The sequence below is a fragment of the Trichoderma evansii genome (assembly GCF_050947405.1).
Source record: "Trichoderma evansii strain SZMC 28006 chromosome Unknown GGI43scaffold_9, whole genome shotgun sequence".
Classification (NCBI taxonomy): domain Eukaryota; kingdom Fungi; phylum Ascomycota; class Sordariomycetes; order Hypocreales; family Hypocreaceae; genus Trichoderma; species Trichoderma evansii.
The window spans coordinates 844,122-861,328 of record NW_028145197.1 but is presented as its reverse complement, the minus strand read 5'-3'; the positions used below and the strand labels follow the sequence as shown (position 1 = coordinate 861,328).

Below are 17,207 nucleotides of genomic sequence, written 5' to 3'. Positions count from 1 at the left end.
GTGTACCTAGGTACCTACTTAGTACCCCATACTAAGCCCGACTAACACAACAAACCACCAAGAGATATTATCAGATAAAACCATTTCTAACTAATTTCTCAATATGTTCGAGAAGAGTAATTATTCAAAATAGAGTCTGTATGCAGAGTAACCAGCATGTTCATTAATTGTTAATTCTTAATCAGATACAATAACCTAAATCATAAATCATTCATTGTCTACTGACTTATCCACCGGCTATAAGTAGAGAAAGCGAATAAAGCATGAAAAAATAAAGAAAATGAGGAGAGTAGAAAAAATCAAATACAACATTGCAAAATTCAATTCACATCATCCTCGAAATCTTCCTCCGTCAATAACACCCCTTCCAATATCTTGCCTATATGCGTCTTCTCAACAGCCTCGCAGTTCCGTCGAATTTTCGTAACCAAAACCTTGATAAACTGCACAGGGCTCTTTTTGAATTCAGACTGATTCACAATATTTCCACTATTTACTCCAGGAGGAATGAAACCGTCAGGCCCGAGAACGATGGAATCATCAGCGGGGCACCAGGCCAGACCCAGCTTGTTGCATACTTCAACGTATTCCTTGAATGACGATAAATATAGTTGACCTGCAAAGATGTTCAGTTCAACCATCATACTAGATGAAAGAACCGGCTTCTTCGACCTCTGGGGTACCGTATACAAAGTCAACTGGTCCAGGGGCCGGAATCCAAGATTGCTCCTCGGCGCATATAAATGCAAAGTGACTAGCTTCGATGTTTCAATAGCTGCCAAAAGCTCATGCGCTTCCCACGGACTGATTATTACAAGATGGTTAACGGCAGTAGAAAAAGCTGATTTGCTTGTCAAAATCCAGTGTACTGGCCGCTGGAAGAGGTCCATGCCGTTATCGGACATGTATTCCATCTTGACCGTGTTAGAATAGTCTTCGGTCACCCATATGCTGCTTGGAAACTGGCTTAATTCAAAGTATTGAACTGCTGTGGTCTTTTTCAGAGCCTGAAAAGCAGGCTTAAATGCGCTGGATCCTGCCGGAAAGTGCCCATACTTAATAAAAAAGTGGAGATCTGGATGACAAAAATGTTTCTCAGGAGAAACCTGAGAAGGCTTCTCGACTTGTCGTTCCTGCTCAGTCTCAGGTGAAAGTTCCCTCTCTTGTTCTTCTTGAAGTGATGAACTGCGAAAGTTCATCAATCCGAATTCTTCGCAGCGGCGTTGGAATTGAATCCTCACAGCGGGTCTGGCTCGATTAATCAGCTGAGTCGATTCAGAACCAGGTTTTGGTCGATAGCGAGAGCTGAGACTTTGAGCTTCGTCCTCAAGAAACTTTTTAGCCCAAGTTTCTTTGGCATATGAATTATTGTCCTCCTCGTTCCAAAGAGCTTCCTGTTCGTAGAATCGGACACCTTGTGTTAACCATAACGGGACCATCCGCCGAAGGTCACGCCAAGTCTCAGATATAGCCCAGCATAAAACATCGGATACTGAGATTTCTTGCTTAACAGAAGAATTGGGGTCCCGTTGTGCTTGGATCTTTTGTTCAATTTCTCTCGAAATACAAAACACGACAGACTGTCCTCGACCAAGCTTTCTCATCCGCATACATGCTATTAAACAGGTAAGCAACAAAGTCAGTCATAGTTTTAGTGAATATTTATACTCCTTACCTTGCACAAGCTTGTCTTTAGTCAAATTCGCACCGAGTGTTACTGCCGCTTGATAATATGTAGGCAGCCGCAGATCTGTGCCTCTCGTGTGTGCTTCGTCGAGGAAGACGAGGCATTGATCTAATTGGGTAGCAAACGGTGATATCTGCAGAGGCTCAACTTTGTTCGATCTGTCTAGCACCATCAACTCATCTGCTTCATTGAAGAAGACGACAGCTTGAACACTATCATCATCGTGATAGCGCTTGAGCCACGTCTCGGCAAACTGAAGATTGTCAAGGTCGATAATCTGTGCGCCTACGTCGAGAATGACTCTGGTTTTTGAGCCCATCTGCGATACCATCTCAAGAAGTGATTCGCTCTCCAAATTGACTCCTTTCATATGTTTTGGCATCAACATGATACCATTTTCGGAGCGAAGAAGATGTTTCAACACCAACGCATTGGTATGATTCTGCTCCGGTAGATCTAACTGCTTGACATCCATCGGAAGTATATACCTGGAATCATTGGTGCCGCTAAATCCAGTTGTAGGATTCTCTTTTCTCTTACCAAGATCCCAACCTGAGGCGGAAAGCTTGTATGGAAATTCTCTGGACTCCTTCGCAAATACCATGCGTGAAAGAAAATAATCGATGCTTCCCTTGGCGTAGCGGAGGTGAGGGAAAACGTCGCTAATACACTGTGTGCGATCTCGAATGTTGATACCCGTAAGATGTTGAAAACAAAGGGGCAATCCTGTAGCAGTTTTCACCCAAGCGCGATATTCGAGATCGGGATTGTCCGACCTCATGAGGAGCTCTAATGCCTCAAAAAGCTCTTCATCCTGAAGGCCTTTATAGTAGTAGCTCAGACATGTGAGTACAATGACAACATCTGGGTGGCTAAATTCTGACCGCGGTGTAGGATTATCCTTTGCCCTGAATGGCACGGCCAATCTAGTTTTCGTCTCACGATTAGGATGAGTACCGTAGTCAACTCTCCAACGCTTCTGGCTAAAGGCAAAAGATATGATGCCACCCGACAACAAGCCTCGAAGTAGCAGAATGTTGTCGGAAGTCGTTTCACCCCAAAATGGACTTTGTTCAACAGCGTTAATCTCCTCCGTTGTCAGATCAGCGTTGCTGATATAGCGATTAATAGCGTTTCGTATTTGTGTACGCTGTTGTGCGATTGGGAATCCCGACATCCCTGTGTTACATATGAAATCGGCAAGACGGGTTAGAATGGCCGATTCAGCATCAGCACGCAGAATTCGAATTCTCGGAAATCTCTCAGGATACCGGTCATCGACGTCAAGAGACTTTGGAAAAGACTTCTTAAACTGCAGACAAATTCGAGCAAATCTATCGAGTACATGCTGAATTATCACCCAGCGGCCAGGAGTATGTTCAATTGGCCTCTGTTGACCGATGGTGTATATAAGTTCAAACTTGACACTGAAATTCTCATCACTCTCATCAACTATATCTCTTGAACAGTTATTGAAGAGGCGCTGGGTTTCCAACAGAGGGCGAGCGATCCTATCATGTCCATTGATCTGGCACTCGAGTCCCATCAACTGGAACGAGAGTAGGTGCTCTGGCTGGACCAATAAGATGCCGCCTTCTTTCATGCATCGGCACGCCAGTTTGAATACGATCTCAGCCCTTGTTGCGTCCATATGCACTGCTCGTGAAAACGGCATTCGGAATATCGGGCGGTCCAGCAGACCGGAGAGTTTCGACATCAACATTTGATACATCTGCTTGGCCTGTGGCTTGGCCACGATGACACGTACGATTTGTGCGCAGTTGCTAAGCGCCGTGGCTGCAATTGGCACAATGACCGAGGACTTTCCTTCTCCCATGTTGAGCTGCATGACGGCGTTCTCATTGTTCTGAGGCGAAATCATTTGCTCAGCGATTTGATGTTGAACATGTCGGATGATAATGCCGCTCTCGCACTCCAAAAGTAACCATTCTGGATATTGATATGGATCCCATTCCCTACTGCCGGTATTCCCAAGTTCTTGGAGGAGATCGACTTCGTTATCTTGCAGATTTACCAGGCGTTGAGCCTGCTGAAGGCTGGTAATTGCAATTGCGTATGCAATAATAGTCTTCTTCCATGTTTCAGCGAGAGAGGGCCACCGATGCCTTCCGAGCTGCTGTAAAAAGAAAATAGGACAAGCTCTGGGATAGAATCCAGCTGCTGAAATGACCGATCGTATTATTACTCTGTTATCGGCTGGGTCCAGCTGAGAGCAGGTTGATTCCGGTAAAACGCCTTTTAATAACTCGTCGTAACATTCCTGAACGAATAATTTGCATTGCTTCAGATAGGCCTCGAAAATTTTACCACGCATGGAAGTATTACTCCCTTTCAGATGTAACGTAGTAAGGCCTTGGAGGTCAAGTAAACTTTTTCGTAGTTCAGACAGGTATCGGCACTCAAAGTCAAACTGGATTTGCGAATCCATGTGGTCAAGAAGGCTGACTAACTTATTATTCGCATCATCATTGGCGTCCGTTGTTCGTTGTAAAGCTCTTAAATTTAGAGGCGCTGCATCATCGATGACGGGCGATGTATTAGAAAATACGTCATCAATAGATATATATCCACGAGGACGAGTAGATGAATCTTGGTACATAGGGTACGAGATTCGAGGGATAGATACACCCCCCATTTCTATACAATTTAATGTGATTATAAGTCTCTCAAGATACTCTCTAAATCGTAAGTTTGCAATCCATATTTGCCATTTTTGTCTTACGAGCGCCATTGCGTTTGAAACCTTTATATAATTTTCGAATGAAGATCCATAAGGCGTGACTGGTTCATGATTCGGCCATTGCCACGCAATCTTGTTGACGAAGGAAGTAACCGCCTTCTCCTTTGCAGCATTGAACTCGCCCATTCGCCGCCTCTGCGTATTCTTCCTAAGTTCATTCCTGAGCGGGGGTAAACTCATTTCGGGACTGTTAGAACCGAAATCTCTGGTCGCACTATGCACAATGCTTTCAAGCTGATGTATCTTGACATTATAGCCTTCGCTTAAACTGAATGCCGATCCCGCGGGTAAAGGTACGGCTGCTAACTGAGTCGATAGCGGAAGCATCATCATGGCCTGGAGAACACTCCTCGGACACTTCGAGGAGTAGGCCAGTGTCGCGAGCCAGATCATGGTCTGATATTTGTTAATCCATGATGGCTTTGCCTGGAAAGCGAAGTGCAATTGACACCAGTAGACAGGAAAGAACTTATTTGGGTCATCAAGCCATTCTGCGCCATATTGCATCTCTTGCGTTTTGGGTATTTTCCTGGAAGCGGGAGTATCTGCAGATCTGGAAAGAAGGCCGTATAAGATCTCTAAAAATCCATGTCCAGGCCGTTGCGCAATGGTTTTGATACTATTATGAATTCGATAAGTAGCTTCGCTTGCATGAATGGCCCCAGCCGCCGATTGGCTTTGATCTCTAGATGCGTACTTGATATCATGAATCATTCCAAAGTCCTCGGCACCAAATCCGGACACTTGGTAGCGTGAATTTCGTAAAATCTCTCGATGGACAAGATCCATTTCGTTATGGGCGAGTTTGTTCTCAATAGCCCCATCAGGCAGATATAAGAAACTCATTTCTGCAGCACTATCAAGGATTTTGTCCACAATCTTATAGAATCTTGAGTCTTGAGTCATAAAACTCAATTTAGAAGACCATTGCACCGTTTGCATCCGCTTGAGATGTTTTGGATAAAAGTCTCGATGAGGGGACAGATCGGCAATATCTTGCAGTAACAGCACATTATCAGGGGTTAAGAAGTCGATCAATCGTATTGACGCAGACTCCAGAATCGAGAGGCTCTCTTCTGTTCCGGTCCTACACATAAAAGGATCTGGGATGCAATAGGAGGTGAGTGCGTGTATGTAAGCTAGATATAGCTTGGATTGAACTGTAGCATTGCCCACCACCAGGCGACGAAGTTGACTGTCAATCAAGTATCTTTGGACACGATTAGCAGTACCATAAGTCACGTCCACGTATATGTGGCCCTTTGGATCGGCTTTAAAGTCAATCTTTCCTTCAGGGATAATCACCATCCTATTTTCTGAGTTTTGGATGTCTTTCATCACAAGCTTACTATTAAGACCAACCAACGTGCCGATATATTGGTTACAATCGATTTGCATCCCTCGAAATTGTCGGGATCTGATTATCGATTCACCCTTTTTCAGCATGAATTCCAGCTGTAGCCGTGTCAACTTGATCTCAAGATTGCCTGTTTTCGCATCAAGTAGCATATGCAAATGTAACATAGTATCGAGTGGTGAAAATATGGATGCTATGTGGCGGGCGGAGGAGCTATCAGGTGAAAGAAGTGATATATTTCCGGCCCGTGTGAGCTTCCAGAACCCCTTGTCCTGGCTCAAAATCCAACCATCCACAGTTGGCTTCCATGGATCTCCTATCGGACGAAATTCAATGCTCCCCGTAGTATGATTATACCAGTGGGTATAATCTACGATGAAAGAATTTGGCAGCCACCCAGTAAACAATCGGGATGGAATGAGATCTAATACAGGATCCTGGCCATCTAGATGTACCATCAGATCTTCCTTATAGATTGAATTATCATCCATACCGAAGTGCGCAACATAGCCTTCGAGATCTTTGGAACTGCAAAATCTCATTCCAGGAGAAGAGCTGGGCATAACGTCCAGTATAAATGCGCCAAATAGCTTTTGGTAATCTTGATGAACTTCGTATTGGCGAGGCAAGCGGGATAATGGGCTGCCGTTTACCAACAACTCTCCTGTGAGAAGATTGATACATATTTTTAGTTGAGCAGACATGGTCTCAAGCCAGCTGCAGGTGGAATTGGCCAGGCTCCATTCACCTGCTCGACTGAAATCTGGCCAGCATCGCTTTATGGCTATATCAAGACAAGAATTTCCGTTGTGAAGAATCTCGTCTGACAGCACCGGCCGAGAACGATGCATCGTAAAATTCCATCTATCATTCATAATACCCTCAATCCCATCCTGTTCTTTTCCTACAAATGAAGTATTGTTATAAATATTAATGGATATTTCGATTAAGATGGCCGCTTGATGAGGATCAGATAGTATTTGGGCCAAGAACTTATCGTCCACGTTAAAAGTGTCTGCACATATCAAAGATACTCGCCGCGCGATTTGTAAGAATTGAACTCTATCGTTTTCATTAGCCGATTCGTATGCCTTTGATCGTAGCTTCGCCAACCATTGGTAAGATGTTTCTCTGCAGTCTTTCAAGAGGCCAAGAATTTGCACTTTCAAGGCTGGCGAACTCATCGACACAAGGCGAGCTGCAAGAAAAATAAAAATCCACATGGCAGTGTGGGATTCCCAATTCTCTTTTATACGAGAAATACATCCTTGAAGTTGATCAAGCATTGCGCGACCAAATTCTTCGTCTACTAGTCGCCCATGGGTGCATCTCTCAATTATACGCTGTTCATTCGGCCCACTATGAAGACTGAGCTGGAGGAGAAATATTGCAGTCTCGGGTTTATTGAAATCCACATCAGGCATCGCAAGTTGGGTAAGAATGCTCATCCACTGTATATGATATCCATATGGCAGCGTGGCCAAAGCTTTATATTCCCCAAGGGACATATTTTCAGGGCAAGAGGCCTGACTTGCAATAACGGCATTTGGAGCTTCACCCGTAGGCGCTTCGTGAGTTCGCACCAGAAAACGCTTCAACTGTTCCGAATCTCGATCAAGCTTGAATGTACAGAGTTCAGACAACCAAGTAGAATCAGTAAAATTCTCAAAAAAAGTTCTTCTTTGATCATCAAAGTAGCGTAACTGAAGTCCGTTGTTGACGCAGGCATCTGATTCAGTGCTATGGCCGATCTTGATGCTTCGTCGGTGAGTGACCACATGGGGCTTTGAACTGGACAAAAGGTGAATGCGCCGTGTGGCATTAGACCGGAAGAAGTCACTGAGTCCAGCATATGATCTTAATGGATATTCCGATTGTAGCTGCTCGTTTCGAGGGCGCATGCTTTGAAGAACATCGTCAATAACGTAAACGGTCCCATCACGCCATGCACCAAAGTTCTCAGGAAGGACCAATTCAAAAACTGTCGCCTGAGCTTCAAGTAGAGAACTCGAAAGGGGCCACTCATGAACATTTATCGACATATCAACCGCTCTGTCACGGTACGCGCAACGTTCGCAGTCTGAAGCGTGCTGGGTATACCATACCCCATCCTCTTCCCAGTCAATATTCCGACAAACTCCTTGCTCATAATTTCGCATAAGAGTCTCGTATAGCGCACGGAATTCTTTGTATTGCTCCAACTTTGCTTGTTTCTCAGAATAAGCTCGTGCCTCGATCTCTTGGAGAAGCTTCTGGTGGGCTTGTGAGTGCAAAAAGTACTCAACGGGGAAAGATCCTCTTTGACCGTAAGAGGAGAAAATTGACGGCCTTTTTTTTGGTCGCGCGTGATCTTGCCTGCTCATAAGATATTTCTGAGCTATATGAAGTCTTTCCATATCCTTTCTAAATCCAAGCAGCAGAGATTGAAATACCTCAATAGGAATCTCATGTTCGTAGTGTTTTAGCAATGGGAATTCGTGGACTGCGGCTTTATCGGCAGCAACCCAGAGTTCTAAAATAACAAGAATCATTCTAGATGCTCCTTCCGGTCGTCTCGCATACCAGTCCTTGCCCGCTACATGATAGCCATGAATCAAAGTGAAGAGATCGGTGCAAGCTGACTCGTCTCCAACGTGTTTATCGATCCAACCACTAAGATGTGCGGCCACCCATGATTCTACCATAGCAAGATAAAAAGGACTGTCGTTTTTATCCATATAGGCAGGCATATGAGGAAGATTTTCCGGCATAAAGGCTATAATGCCCGAATTCGGATGGAATAATGAAGCTTTGCTTACATTGTGACGTTCCGATATAGACGAGATGAAATCTTCCAATCCTGAGATAGATATATTTGTATCGCCAGTCATCTTGTGAGATAGGGATTGTATAAGTGTTAAATCGAGTTGCGACTCAGCTTCATTGCAGATTCGGTGCCATCGCATATCTAGAAGCTTTGTCGTGGTAGATACCGCCTCATGCACATCTGTCAACCACGTCCCATCTGCTGGGTACCGCAACTTCAAAAGGCGCCGAGAAATTTTGGTTGACATTGTCTTGAGGATATCGCTATACATCCCCGTATTGGTCGCACCATTAAGAATGCGAGACATAAGAAAGATGATGAAGGATTTATAGAGCTCCCCAGAGCCGACGAAAACACGGTCCAAAGTGAGCTGAAGAGAAACTCGAATAAGAAGCCATACGGCAGATCGCCTCCAAGGAAGAAAGCTTTGATTCCACAACACTTCTTCTCGTGTATTTTTTGTGATTCCAGCTACGGCGACTTCACTGCCGACGCCCCGTAGGAAGCCATACAATAGTTCTGTGACTATCTTTGGGTCAACTGTATCTCGCTCTTCCTTGTGATATTGTCTCGCTTTCCTAGTTTTTGGTACTGCTTCGCTGACTGTTTGATAGCTCATCTTCACGAGGGTCTTGGCCAAGACATCTTGGAATTCATCCTCTGCATAGACATGAACAGGGATCCCCACCGCAACGGCGGGAAATTGACGAATTAGACGTCCTTCGGTTGAGTAGACAGACTCGCTTGTTGGAGAAAGTTCGAACAGCTCGAATATGACAGAATCGTTCTTTAGGCGAAGCATAACGCCCGCATTCTGAGCTGTGATGTGGAATGACGCAAAAGATTCTGAAGAACCTATTGAAAGAGAAAAGTCAGCGGCATGCAAAGCATAGACATGGAGCACAGACGAGCATACTATGAGGACCTATCTGTTTCAGCACGGCTCTCACGCCATCTTCCTGTAAATATCCGTCTGGACGTGTAGTAGCGTGTATGTTTTTTATCAGTGCCACCGCACTCTTGATAGCTTCGTGGTTGGTAAGATCTGTCTTTGGTAAAAATTCTACCAAGCAGTCTCTGACCAGCTCAACGAGGCGTAATTCGTTCGTAGCAGATCTATCGTCTCCATCCGGCAGCTTAGGGGGCAGGAATACATGATGAAATGCATATTCTACCATTTGTGAGCTCAGGCCAGAGCTCACCTTGTTGAGGAAGGGTTCAGTCATTCTTGAATGAAGAAGTCAGAAAAATATTGCAAAGAAATTATTGAAGTTTGTAAAGTTAAAAGCCAGCACCAGGTGAATAAAAGAGAAAGCCTCGAGTATATAAAGAGGAGCCCCTCGCTAAGCTTCTGCTGCCTTATGTACGTCACGCGGTGCCTAAGACAGCTTCAGATTCTGCGGGAGGCCTGCCAACTGAGCACCAATAGGCTCAACCAACAATAGCCTCGACGAGAGGCGTAGAAGAAGGACTGTTGGCCAGGTTTGTCGACCATCTGTTGCGGGCCGTTGTGAGGTGGCTATGCAGGGGTCGATGCCTGCGCAGTTGCAGGCTTCGTTGCTGCTTCATGTGCGATTGCAGGAAATACGGTACACGAATATGCCTTGGCCAAATTTTAGACGTACCAAAGTACCTGATTTATTGGGATCTAAATAGATACAAATAAGTAGCTTTGCAAGATTGTAGATACATCTTGGCCGATATTCACGCTAGTATGTCACTTTTGAGAAATGAAGAAGGCTGTCCTAATTAGACCAAGAATCTATAACATGCGGCAGTGACCCCGGTAATCAATACGGAGTACTACATGTAAGGATAGGGAATTGTTGGGCGCAACATTTTTGTTTTTCAGCGCTCAACCCATAGCTAATGTCGTAAATTTACGACTATTTTAATCTATTTGTCGCCTGTACTGCCACCCAGTTTATATGTAGGTTCTTATTTGTATGCATGGACCGATCACCTCATTAAGCCACATCTGGGTCCAAAGACATTCAAATTTTAGATATACTCGAGAGTGGCCTAGTAGCTATTATGGCTGACAGGATATCCTTGCCTTTTATGAATCGTAGCGAAACCTTCTGGCACCTTAGTTACTGTACTCAACTGTCGCCCTGTCTCTCTATATTGAATTGCGCTATAAAGTAGAAAACATCCATTGAATTTAGCAGTCTGGCACACTGACAGGAATATGAAGCGGCACGCTTGTAGCCAAGCCACTCAAGCTCGTCTCTTTAAACTCGTTTCTCATGCCCTGGGCAGTAACACGCATGGCCCGAATAGCATCATCCAGGCTGACCTTTTGTGTGCCAGTTTCGCCGCTGAGAGCCAGGTTGGCGCTCGAAATGGCTTTGATGGCACCCAAGGCATTGCGCTCGATGCATGGTGCTTGCACCAAACCGCCAATGGGGTCGCAGGTCAAGCCCAAGTTATGCTCGATTCCAATTTCGGCGGCCTGCTCAATGGTTTGAGGGCTGGCACCCATGCATGCTGCAAATGCGCCGGCTGCCATGGAGCAGGCAACACCTACTTCGGCCATACAACCGCCCTCAGCTGCTGAGATGGTAGCACCACGCTTGTACAGCATGCCAATGGCAGCAGCTGTTAGGAGGAAGGACAAAATGTCACGCTCGGGGTCGTCGCTGACGAATTCGACAGTATACTTGAGCACTGCAGGGATGATACCAGCCGCGCCGTTTGTTGGGGCTGTAACAATGCGTCCGCCTGCTGCGTTAGTCTCATTAACAGCCATGGCATACACCGTAAGATAGTCCACTGCAAAGGTTCGAGTTAGTTTTCGTTATTGATTCAAATTAACCTTGAAATCAAATCTGCTTACTGGCTGGGAATGTAGTGCGTCGTCGAGGTGATGGCAGTACTGGGTGGGAAAAGGAGCCATGGGTGCGTAGAGCTGCCGCTCTTCTGATAGCCATGTCCTTGCGGCCATTTGAAGAAGATGACGAAGCCGGCGCCGTAGTCAAGGATCCTGGCGTTTGTGAACCAGGCGGCGATTCTTTGTTGTCAAGCGGTAACTGGGCCTGAGCCGACTCTGCAGCATTGCTTGCCGAGGCAGTGTAGGAAGGATACAGACCTCTGGTGAGTCGTCTATATAACGCCGGTGCTCGCCTATGCAGCTTAAGACTGCCTGGTAGTGTTGAATCCGGAGGTGCTTGGACACCTTCCAAGATGCTGTTGTCCATTACCTCCCAGATTCGGAACAGCTTTTCCCGGATCTCATCATCTGTGTAGCCGTGGCTCTTTTCATTCTCATACACGATTTGCGCAATCGTCAGGTTGTGCTTGTCACACAAAGCCAGTAAGCTCTTTGCGTCTCTAAAAGGGTATCGAGGCTGATGGCCATGCGCTCCGCCAGACGAAGAAGCATCGTCAGTTGAGGATGTAGCTGGGGGGGAAGCATCTCCGGCATCACCAGATGTAATCAGGCCGGCAGCGTCTCCAACTGGCTTGATCTCTTGTCCAGTTCGTCGATCTCCAGCTGCATCTTCTCGCCGAATTTCCTTGTAGTACATATTCTCCGCGAGGTCAGATGGATGCGCACCGTGGGTTTCTGTTGATAATCCCAAGCCCGCATCTTTAGCAGATGACGAATCCGAATCTGCTTTGTTGATTGACATGGCACCGTTGACAACAAATCCGCCGCCCACGCTGAACAGGTCATTGGTTGCCAACATGTATCCCTCTTTGTCAAACACCATGAGGCGCATACCGTTGCTGTGTAGCGGCAGCTTCCTGCCCCACTCCCATTTGAAGTCACGGTCAAAGTCAAACGCGATTTCCTTGCCCTTTCCATCTGGGAGTTGATGGCCCAAGTAGAGCTTTTTATCCTTTTTGATCTGCTCAAAGCGTTCAGGCACGTAGGCCGTATCGACAGTCTCAACGTCGGCGCTTTCGAGGCCAAGCAGAAGAGCAGATGGCGTCATATGGCCCTCGCCTGTGAGTGCGAGACTACCATAGAGAGCTACGCGTATTCTGTCGACTTTGGGGAGCAAGCCAGCCGCATGGAGGTCTGCTACGAAGATGTTGCCCGCTCTCATCGGCCCAACAGTATGGGACGATGAAGGGCCAATGCCAATGGAAAAGAGATCAAAAGTTGAGATGACGGCATGTTCATGATCGGACTCGCTGTAGGTTCCCTGGTCATTATCGAAATTATCCCGCAGAGAAGTCGTGCTGCTGAAGCTTCGATATGCCGATGTGTATGGTGTGTGATTAGATACGTGGCTCTTATAATTGGTAGCCAAGCCGAGTTGCCGCCTGGAGGCGCTTGATGAAGCCCATGATGGCGCCCGTACGGTAGCACTTCCCGACAGCCTAAGCTGCTTTATCGCTGCACGGCGGTACATCTTGAAGTTGGCGCCGATAAAGGAGATGTATGGATAAAGGAGTCAATGAGCGCACCATAAATCCAATTGATATCACTTCCAGCTAATTGGCCAGCCGCGCGGTTGATGAAAGCTTGATCGACCCAACGCCGGTCCTGATAAGGAGCAAAGTCTTAGCAAACCGTTTGATAATCGCTTTGTGCCGGGGCTTGCCGACTAAGGCCGCGAATTCATCTTGAGAGTGTTGAAATTCTACTCGCCCTCATGATCTAATAATGCTATATTTATTGTAGCTACATAGCAGGCATTCCCTGGATCACTGTCCATCTATTTCAAGCCCAAAGTCGAGCAGGACAAGAATACATACAAATATATCCAAATCGGCAGGGCATTGGGTTGCGACTCAGCAAAGGGCCGACTGGGCCACGTGACTCTGCGTCATGTATGCAGCAGCCAATGAAGTGTGTTGGATTAGAATGGCTCGCCACAGAGCCGACTGAATTATAAGACAATGCAATTCACATTTGTAAATACTCATTATAATCAAACGCAAGAATAACTTGCAAATGATATATATTCAATTCACCTTATATACAGCACATCTTGTAGATGTCGCATACTTGTGCTATTTACCAACTGGCAGCTTTACTAGTGCATCAGGTGTTGGAAAGCCCGAGACCGCGATGCATGTGATTCATGTAATGTCCTGCGGTCAGCTTATATTCACTGCTTGTAGCACTTTCTTTATCTACCTAGCACCATGCAGCTGCAGATTCAGACAGAATTTGCTGCTATCAGTAGAAATTTCTTCAGTTCGTCGGTTGATAGTACTAACGACGAAGTCTAAAAATAGCGCGGTATAATCTGCAGCAGGGGTTGCCGGGAACATACCCGGCAGTTGATATGCTAAAATGGAAATTGGGCCGCAAGGAGGCGAGAGAAAATAGTAATAACAAAAAAAAGTATTCAGCCAAAAAGATTAAAACAATCTTGTTCTAATTACCGCTTGCAGCAGGATAACTCTATCTCCGCGTTTGTTGTTTAAATACGAATAGTCAAGTTTCATACTTAGTGACATACTACTATTGACCACATGGTATGGGGAAATGCAAATGCCACTCGCTTCTCCACATGTCGGAAAATAAAGACCCGGGGAAATGTATATCCTCTCCTAGCTACTATGTCACTGGACAATGAAAATAAAAATGAAGCCCTTTGCGAGAATGCCCGAATGTTAGGCATATGACGTCGGAAGTAGTATTACATCTCCGCTATAATGCATGTAGACAAGATGAAACATCTCTCAAAATTTCGCTGCCGAGAATGGCAACTTGGACCAAAAAAAGTGATATAGAAATACAGAAAAAACGATGCACTCAAACTACATCTTTTGACTTCAGATTATAGGCTGCCGGCAAAACCCGGTATGGCCGAGCTGGGCGCTGTTACTTGGTGCAAGTTTACTCTGCGCCGACTCTTCACTATTGCATCTATATCGGCTATCTGCATGCATTAATGCTTAATACCCTCAAGCTGCGATTAGCGGGGTCAATCAAAAGCCCCCACGTTGGCAAGGCTAGGAAGATGAATGGCTCCGAGAGCCTCGGGAGACCCCGACACCAGCCACAGGAAGATATCTATAGATGCGCCATTTGCGCACCCAAGGGAAATTGCTGGAAAGGTGGCTGGCTGGGAATCGCCATCAGAGATACGTAGACACTGCTTGATACTAGATACGTGAAAATAGACGTAACGATGCGCAGGACAGGCCGATCGGAAAATTCCAGATAACAGCAATGAAAACTTTCATCAGCCTCATCATCATCTTATCTCGGTATCTCGGAAAGGCCGATTTCGACATCGCCCTGGGACCTGTGGCTGATGCAGCCACCTCATCATGGCCCGTGCCCACCCTTTGATCCGTCCAATCGAATTACCCGAGTGTTCCCGAACCCACCCTGGCAACAATTTTTTTTTTTCTTGCCCCTAGACTAGCGTCCGGCAACAAGGGAAGAACAGCGAAAAAGACCTCAGTCAAAAGCCGCTGCTTTTCACCACCGCTCCCCCAGACAAAACCTCAAACCTCTCCACGTCGGATCTTTCGACCCTCACTAGACTTTCTCTTTTCTCCCCACTCAGTGTTTGTTCGCTGCTTCAATTCCCTTCGTCACAATGGCTGCCGCTCAACTTCAGGTTCCCGAGCCCAAGAAGCTCGAGGGATTCTCTCTCTACTCTCGTTTCGCCCTCGCTGGTGCCGTCTGCTGCTCCGTCACCCACGGTGGTTTGACCCCCGTCGATGTGTATGTTGATACTTCCCGAGTTGTTGTTTGAGGATGGCGGAAGCATAGATTTACCCTGGCTCTTGGCTGGCGGTGATGGCTTCGTTACCGCCATTCTCTTGCACGTGAAAATATACTGTTCAAGGCTGACTGACACGTTTTCTTTTTGCAATACAGCGTCAAGACCCGTATCCAGCTCGACCCCGCTACCTACAACCGCGGTCTCATCGGTGGCTTCCGCCAGGTTATTCAGAATGAGGGTGCTGGCGCTCTCCTGACTGGTGCTGGCCCTACCTTCGCCGGTTACTTCCTGCAGGGTGCTTTCAAGTTCGGTGGTTACGAGTTCTTCAAGGCCCAGTTCATCAACCAGCTCGGCCTTGAGACTGCCTCCAACAACCGCACTGCCATCTACCTGGCCTCGTCTGCCGCCGCCGAGTTCTTCGCCGACATTGCCCTCTGCCCTCTTGAGGCTACCCGTATCCGTCTCGTCTCCGAGCCCACCTATGCCAACGGTCTCGTTGGTGGTTTCTCCAAGATGCTGAAGAACGAGGGTATCGGTGCTTTCTACGCCGGTTTCGGACCCATCCTGTTCAAGCAGTAAGTTTTCTACCCAAATTTAAGCTCCTTAATGTCCGAATTGCGCTTACGCCATTTCTAGGATCCCTTACACCATGGCCAAGTTCGTCGTGTTCGAGAAGGTCTCTGAGGCCGTTTTCCGTGCCTTCCCCAAGGAGGACCTGTCCGCCGGTATGCAGACCACTGCCAACCTGGGCTCTGGTCTCATTGCTGGTTTCGCTGCTGCCATCGTTTCCCAGCCTGCCGATACCATGCTTTCCAAGATCAACAAGACCAAGGGCCTTCCCGGTGAGGGCACCACCTCCCGTCTGATCAAGATCGGCAAGGAGCTCGGCCTCCGTGGCTCCTACACCGGTATTGGTGCCCGTCTCTTCATGGTCGGAACCCTGACCGCTGGTCAGTTCGCCATCTACGGTGACCTGAAGAAGGCCCTCGGTGCCGTTGGCGGTGTTGAGATTGCCAAATAAATTTAATATTTTATGATTTGATGACAAAAATGGGGTTTTGGAAGGACGAGTGAAAAATGGACCGAGATTTCGAAGAGGGGGCAGCTATATACGGTACTGCCCAGAAGAGCTGGGCTTTCCTTGGGTTGCTGGGAGTTTTTCCTGTTACATATAGAAAGGGAACAGTTTCCATTTCGGCCGAGACCTTAGAGAGATTTGGTTTCTTATTCGATTGTTTGATCGGGTTGATGAAGAGGGCCTAGATCCAGGCGCTGGTATACATCTCTTGATTGCCTGGAGTAGAGTATAGAATCGGCAGACCACCGGCATCCCCGCTAAGGGTTGTATAATAGTCAATCTTCTTGCGTTATCTAATAGACTGGAGTTTTCTGGTTACATACACTTTTCCTTTGATACCCTGTGTTCCTGATACAAATGTATGATCAATATGCAATACCAAGCTCTTGCACCAAAATTCGGCCGTGGGGTATTGGTAGCCCGACGATCATGAACACATGCCAATAACATCAGCCACTGTCACTCACATAAGCTGTGGTCTCACTTTGCCATCTTTCGACTTTAGAACTACAGCGCTCTTCGCTGCCTTGTCTGTTTACCTCTAATCCTGCGTCATATGGCACATGCGTTCCGTTGTGAGAAGCTCTCATGTTGTTTTTTTGGAATAGATCCAAGTGAAGTATTATCGAGCGATCCGTTCATGATACTAAGATGCCATCAATGCTGCTATCCGGGTGTGTGACATTACTTGTAATCCAACATATTGGACTACCCATCACAAGCTTATTCATTCAACGACCAATTTGGATTAACTCCATTTTCTCTATATGCCCGTATTAGTCTAGTGACTCCATGGTATGAGAAGCTCACATATTGCACTGAGAATTTTGAGCACGCATTCCCCAACATTGTTCTCGCCGAGCCATAAAGACTA

At 46.5% G+C, this 17,207-nt stretch overlaps 4 protein-coding genes across 4 annotated transcripts; 2 read left to right on the top strand and 2 right to left on the bottom strand.

The window, feature by feature from the left end:
• Positions 1-141: 141 nt before the first annotated feature.
• On the bottom strand, positions 142-9,887 carry GGI43DRAFT_404533 (uncharacterized protein). The gene is made up of 3 exons (XM_083205939.1): positions 9,528-9,887; positions 1,676-9,466; positions 142-1,615 (listed from the first exon to the last, which is right to left on the bottom strand). Exons 1-3 carry the CDS (start codon positions 9,835-9,837, stop codon positions 321-323), a joined length of 9,396 nt encoding a protein of 3,131 aa, XP_083060987.1. The 5' UTR covers positions 9,838-9,887; the 3' UTR covers positions 142-320.
• A 346-nt stretch (positions 9,888-10,233) lies between these two features.
• Positions 10,234-13,462, bottom strand: GGI43DRAFT_404532 (serine dehydratase alpha chain-domain-containing protein). Its single transcript, XM_083205938.1, has 2 exons — positions 11,451-13,462; positions 10,234-11,386 (listed from the first exon to the last, which is right to left on the bottom strand). Exons 1-2 carry the CDS (start codon positions 12,973-12,975, stop codon positions 10,776-10,778), a joined length of 2,136 nt encoding a protein of 711 aa, XP_083060986.1. The 5' UTR covers positions 12,976-13,462; the 3' UTR covers positions 10,234-10,775.
• GGI43DRAFT_404531 (uncharacterized protein) lies at positions 13,461-13,837 on the top strand. The gene has a single exon (XM_083205937.1). It carries the CDS (start codon positions 13,521-13,523, stop codon positions 13,815-13,817), a length of 297 nt encoding a protein of 98 aa, XP_083060985.1. The 5' UTR covers positions 13,461-13,520; the 3' UTR covers positions 13,818-13,837.
• Positions 13,838-14,869: 1,032 nt separating this feature from the next.
• On the top strand, positions 14,870-16,894 carry GGI43DRAFT_404527 (mitochondrial carrier domain-containing protein). The gene is made up of 3 exons (XM_083205936.1): positions 14,870-15,254; positions 15,411-15,830; positions 15,892-16,894. The coding sequence occupies exons 1-3, from the start codon at positions 15,127-15,129 to the stop codon at positions 16,274-16,276; spliced, it is 933 nt and encodes a 310-aa protein (XP_083060984.1). The 5' UTR covers positions 14,870-15,126; the 3' UTR covers positions 16,277-16,894.
• Positions 16,895-17,207: the final 313 nt, after the last annotated feature.

Bases quoted from the DNA above. Each gene is read 5' to 3' on its own strand.
- GGI43DRAFT_404533 (XM_083205939.1), bottom strand. From the start codon at position 9,837: ATGACTGAACCCTTCCTCAACAAGGTGAGCTCTGGCCTGAGCTCACAA. The intron at 9,467-9,527 runs GTATGCTCGTCT...CTCTTTCAATAG, and splicing joins GAAACAGATAGGTCCTCATA to GTTCTTCAGAATCTTTTGCG. The intron at 1,616-1,675 runs GTAAGGAGTATA...CCTGTTTAATAG, and splicing joins TAAAGACAAGCTTGTGCAAG to CATGTATGCGGATGAGAAAG.
- GGI43DRAFT_404532 (XM_083205938.1), bottom strand. From the start codon at position 12,975: ATGTACCGCCGTGCAGCGATAAAGCAGCTTAGGCTGTCGGGAAGTGCT. The intron at 11,387-11,450 runs GTAAGCAGATTT...GAACCTTTGCAG, and splicing joins ACGCACTACATTCCCAGCCA to TGGACTATCTTACGGTGTAT.
- GGI43DRAFT_404531 (XM_083205937.1), top strand. From the start codon at position 13,521: ATGATATATATTCAATTCACCTTATATACAGCACATCTTGTAGATGTC.
- GGI43DRAFT_404527 (XM_083205936.1), top strand. From the start codon at position 15,127: ATGGCTGCCGCTCAACTTCAGGTTCCCGAGCCCAAGAAGCTCGAGGGA. The intron at 15,255-15,410 runs GTATGTTGATAC...TTTGCAATACAG, and splicing joins GGTTTGACCCCCGTCGATGT to CGTCAAGACCCGTATCCAGC. The intron at 15,831-15,891 runs GTAAGTTTTCTA...CGCCATTTCTAG, and splicing joins GGACCCATCCTGTTCAAGCA to GATCCCTTACACCATGGCCA.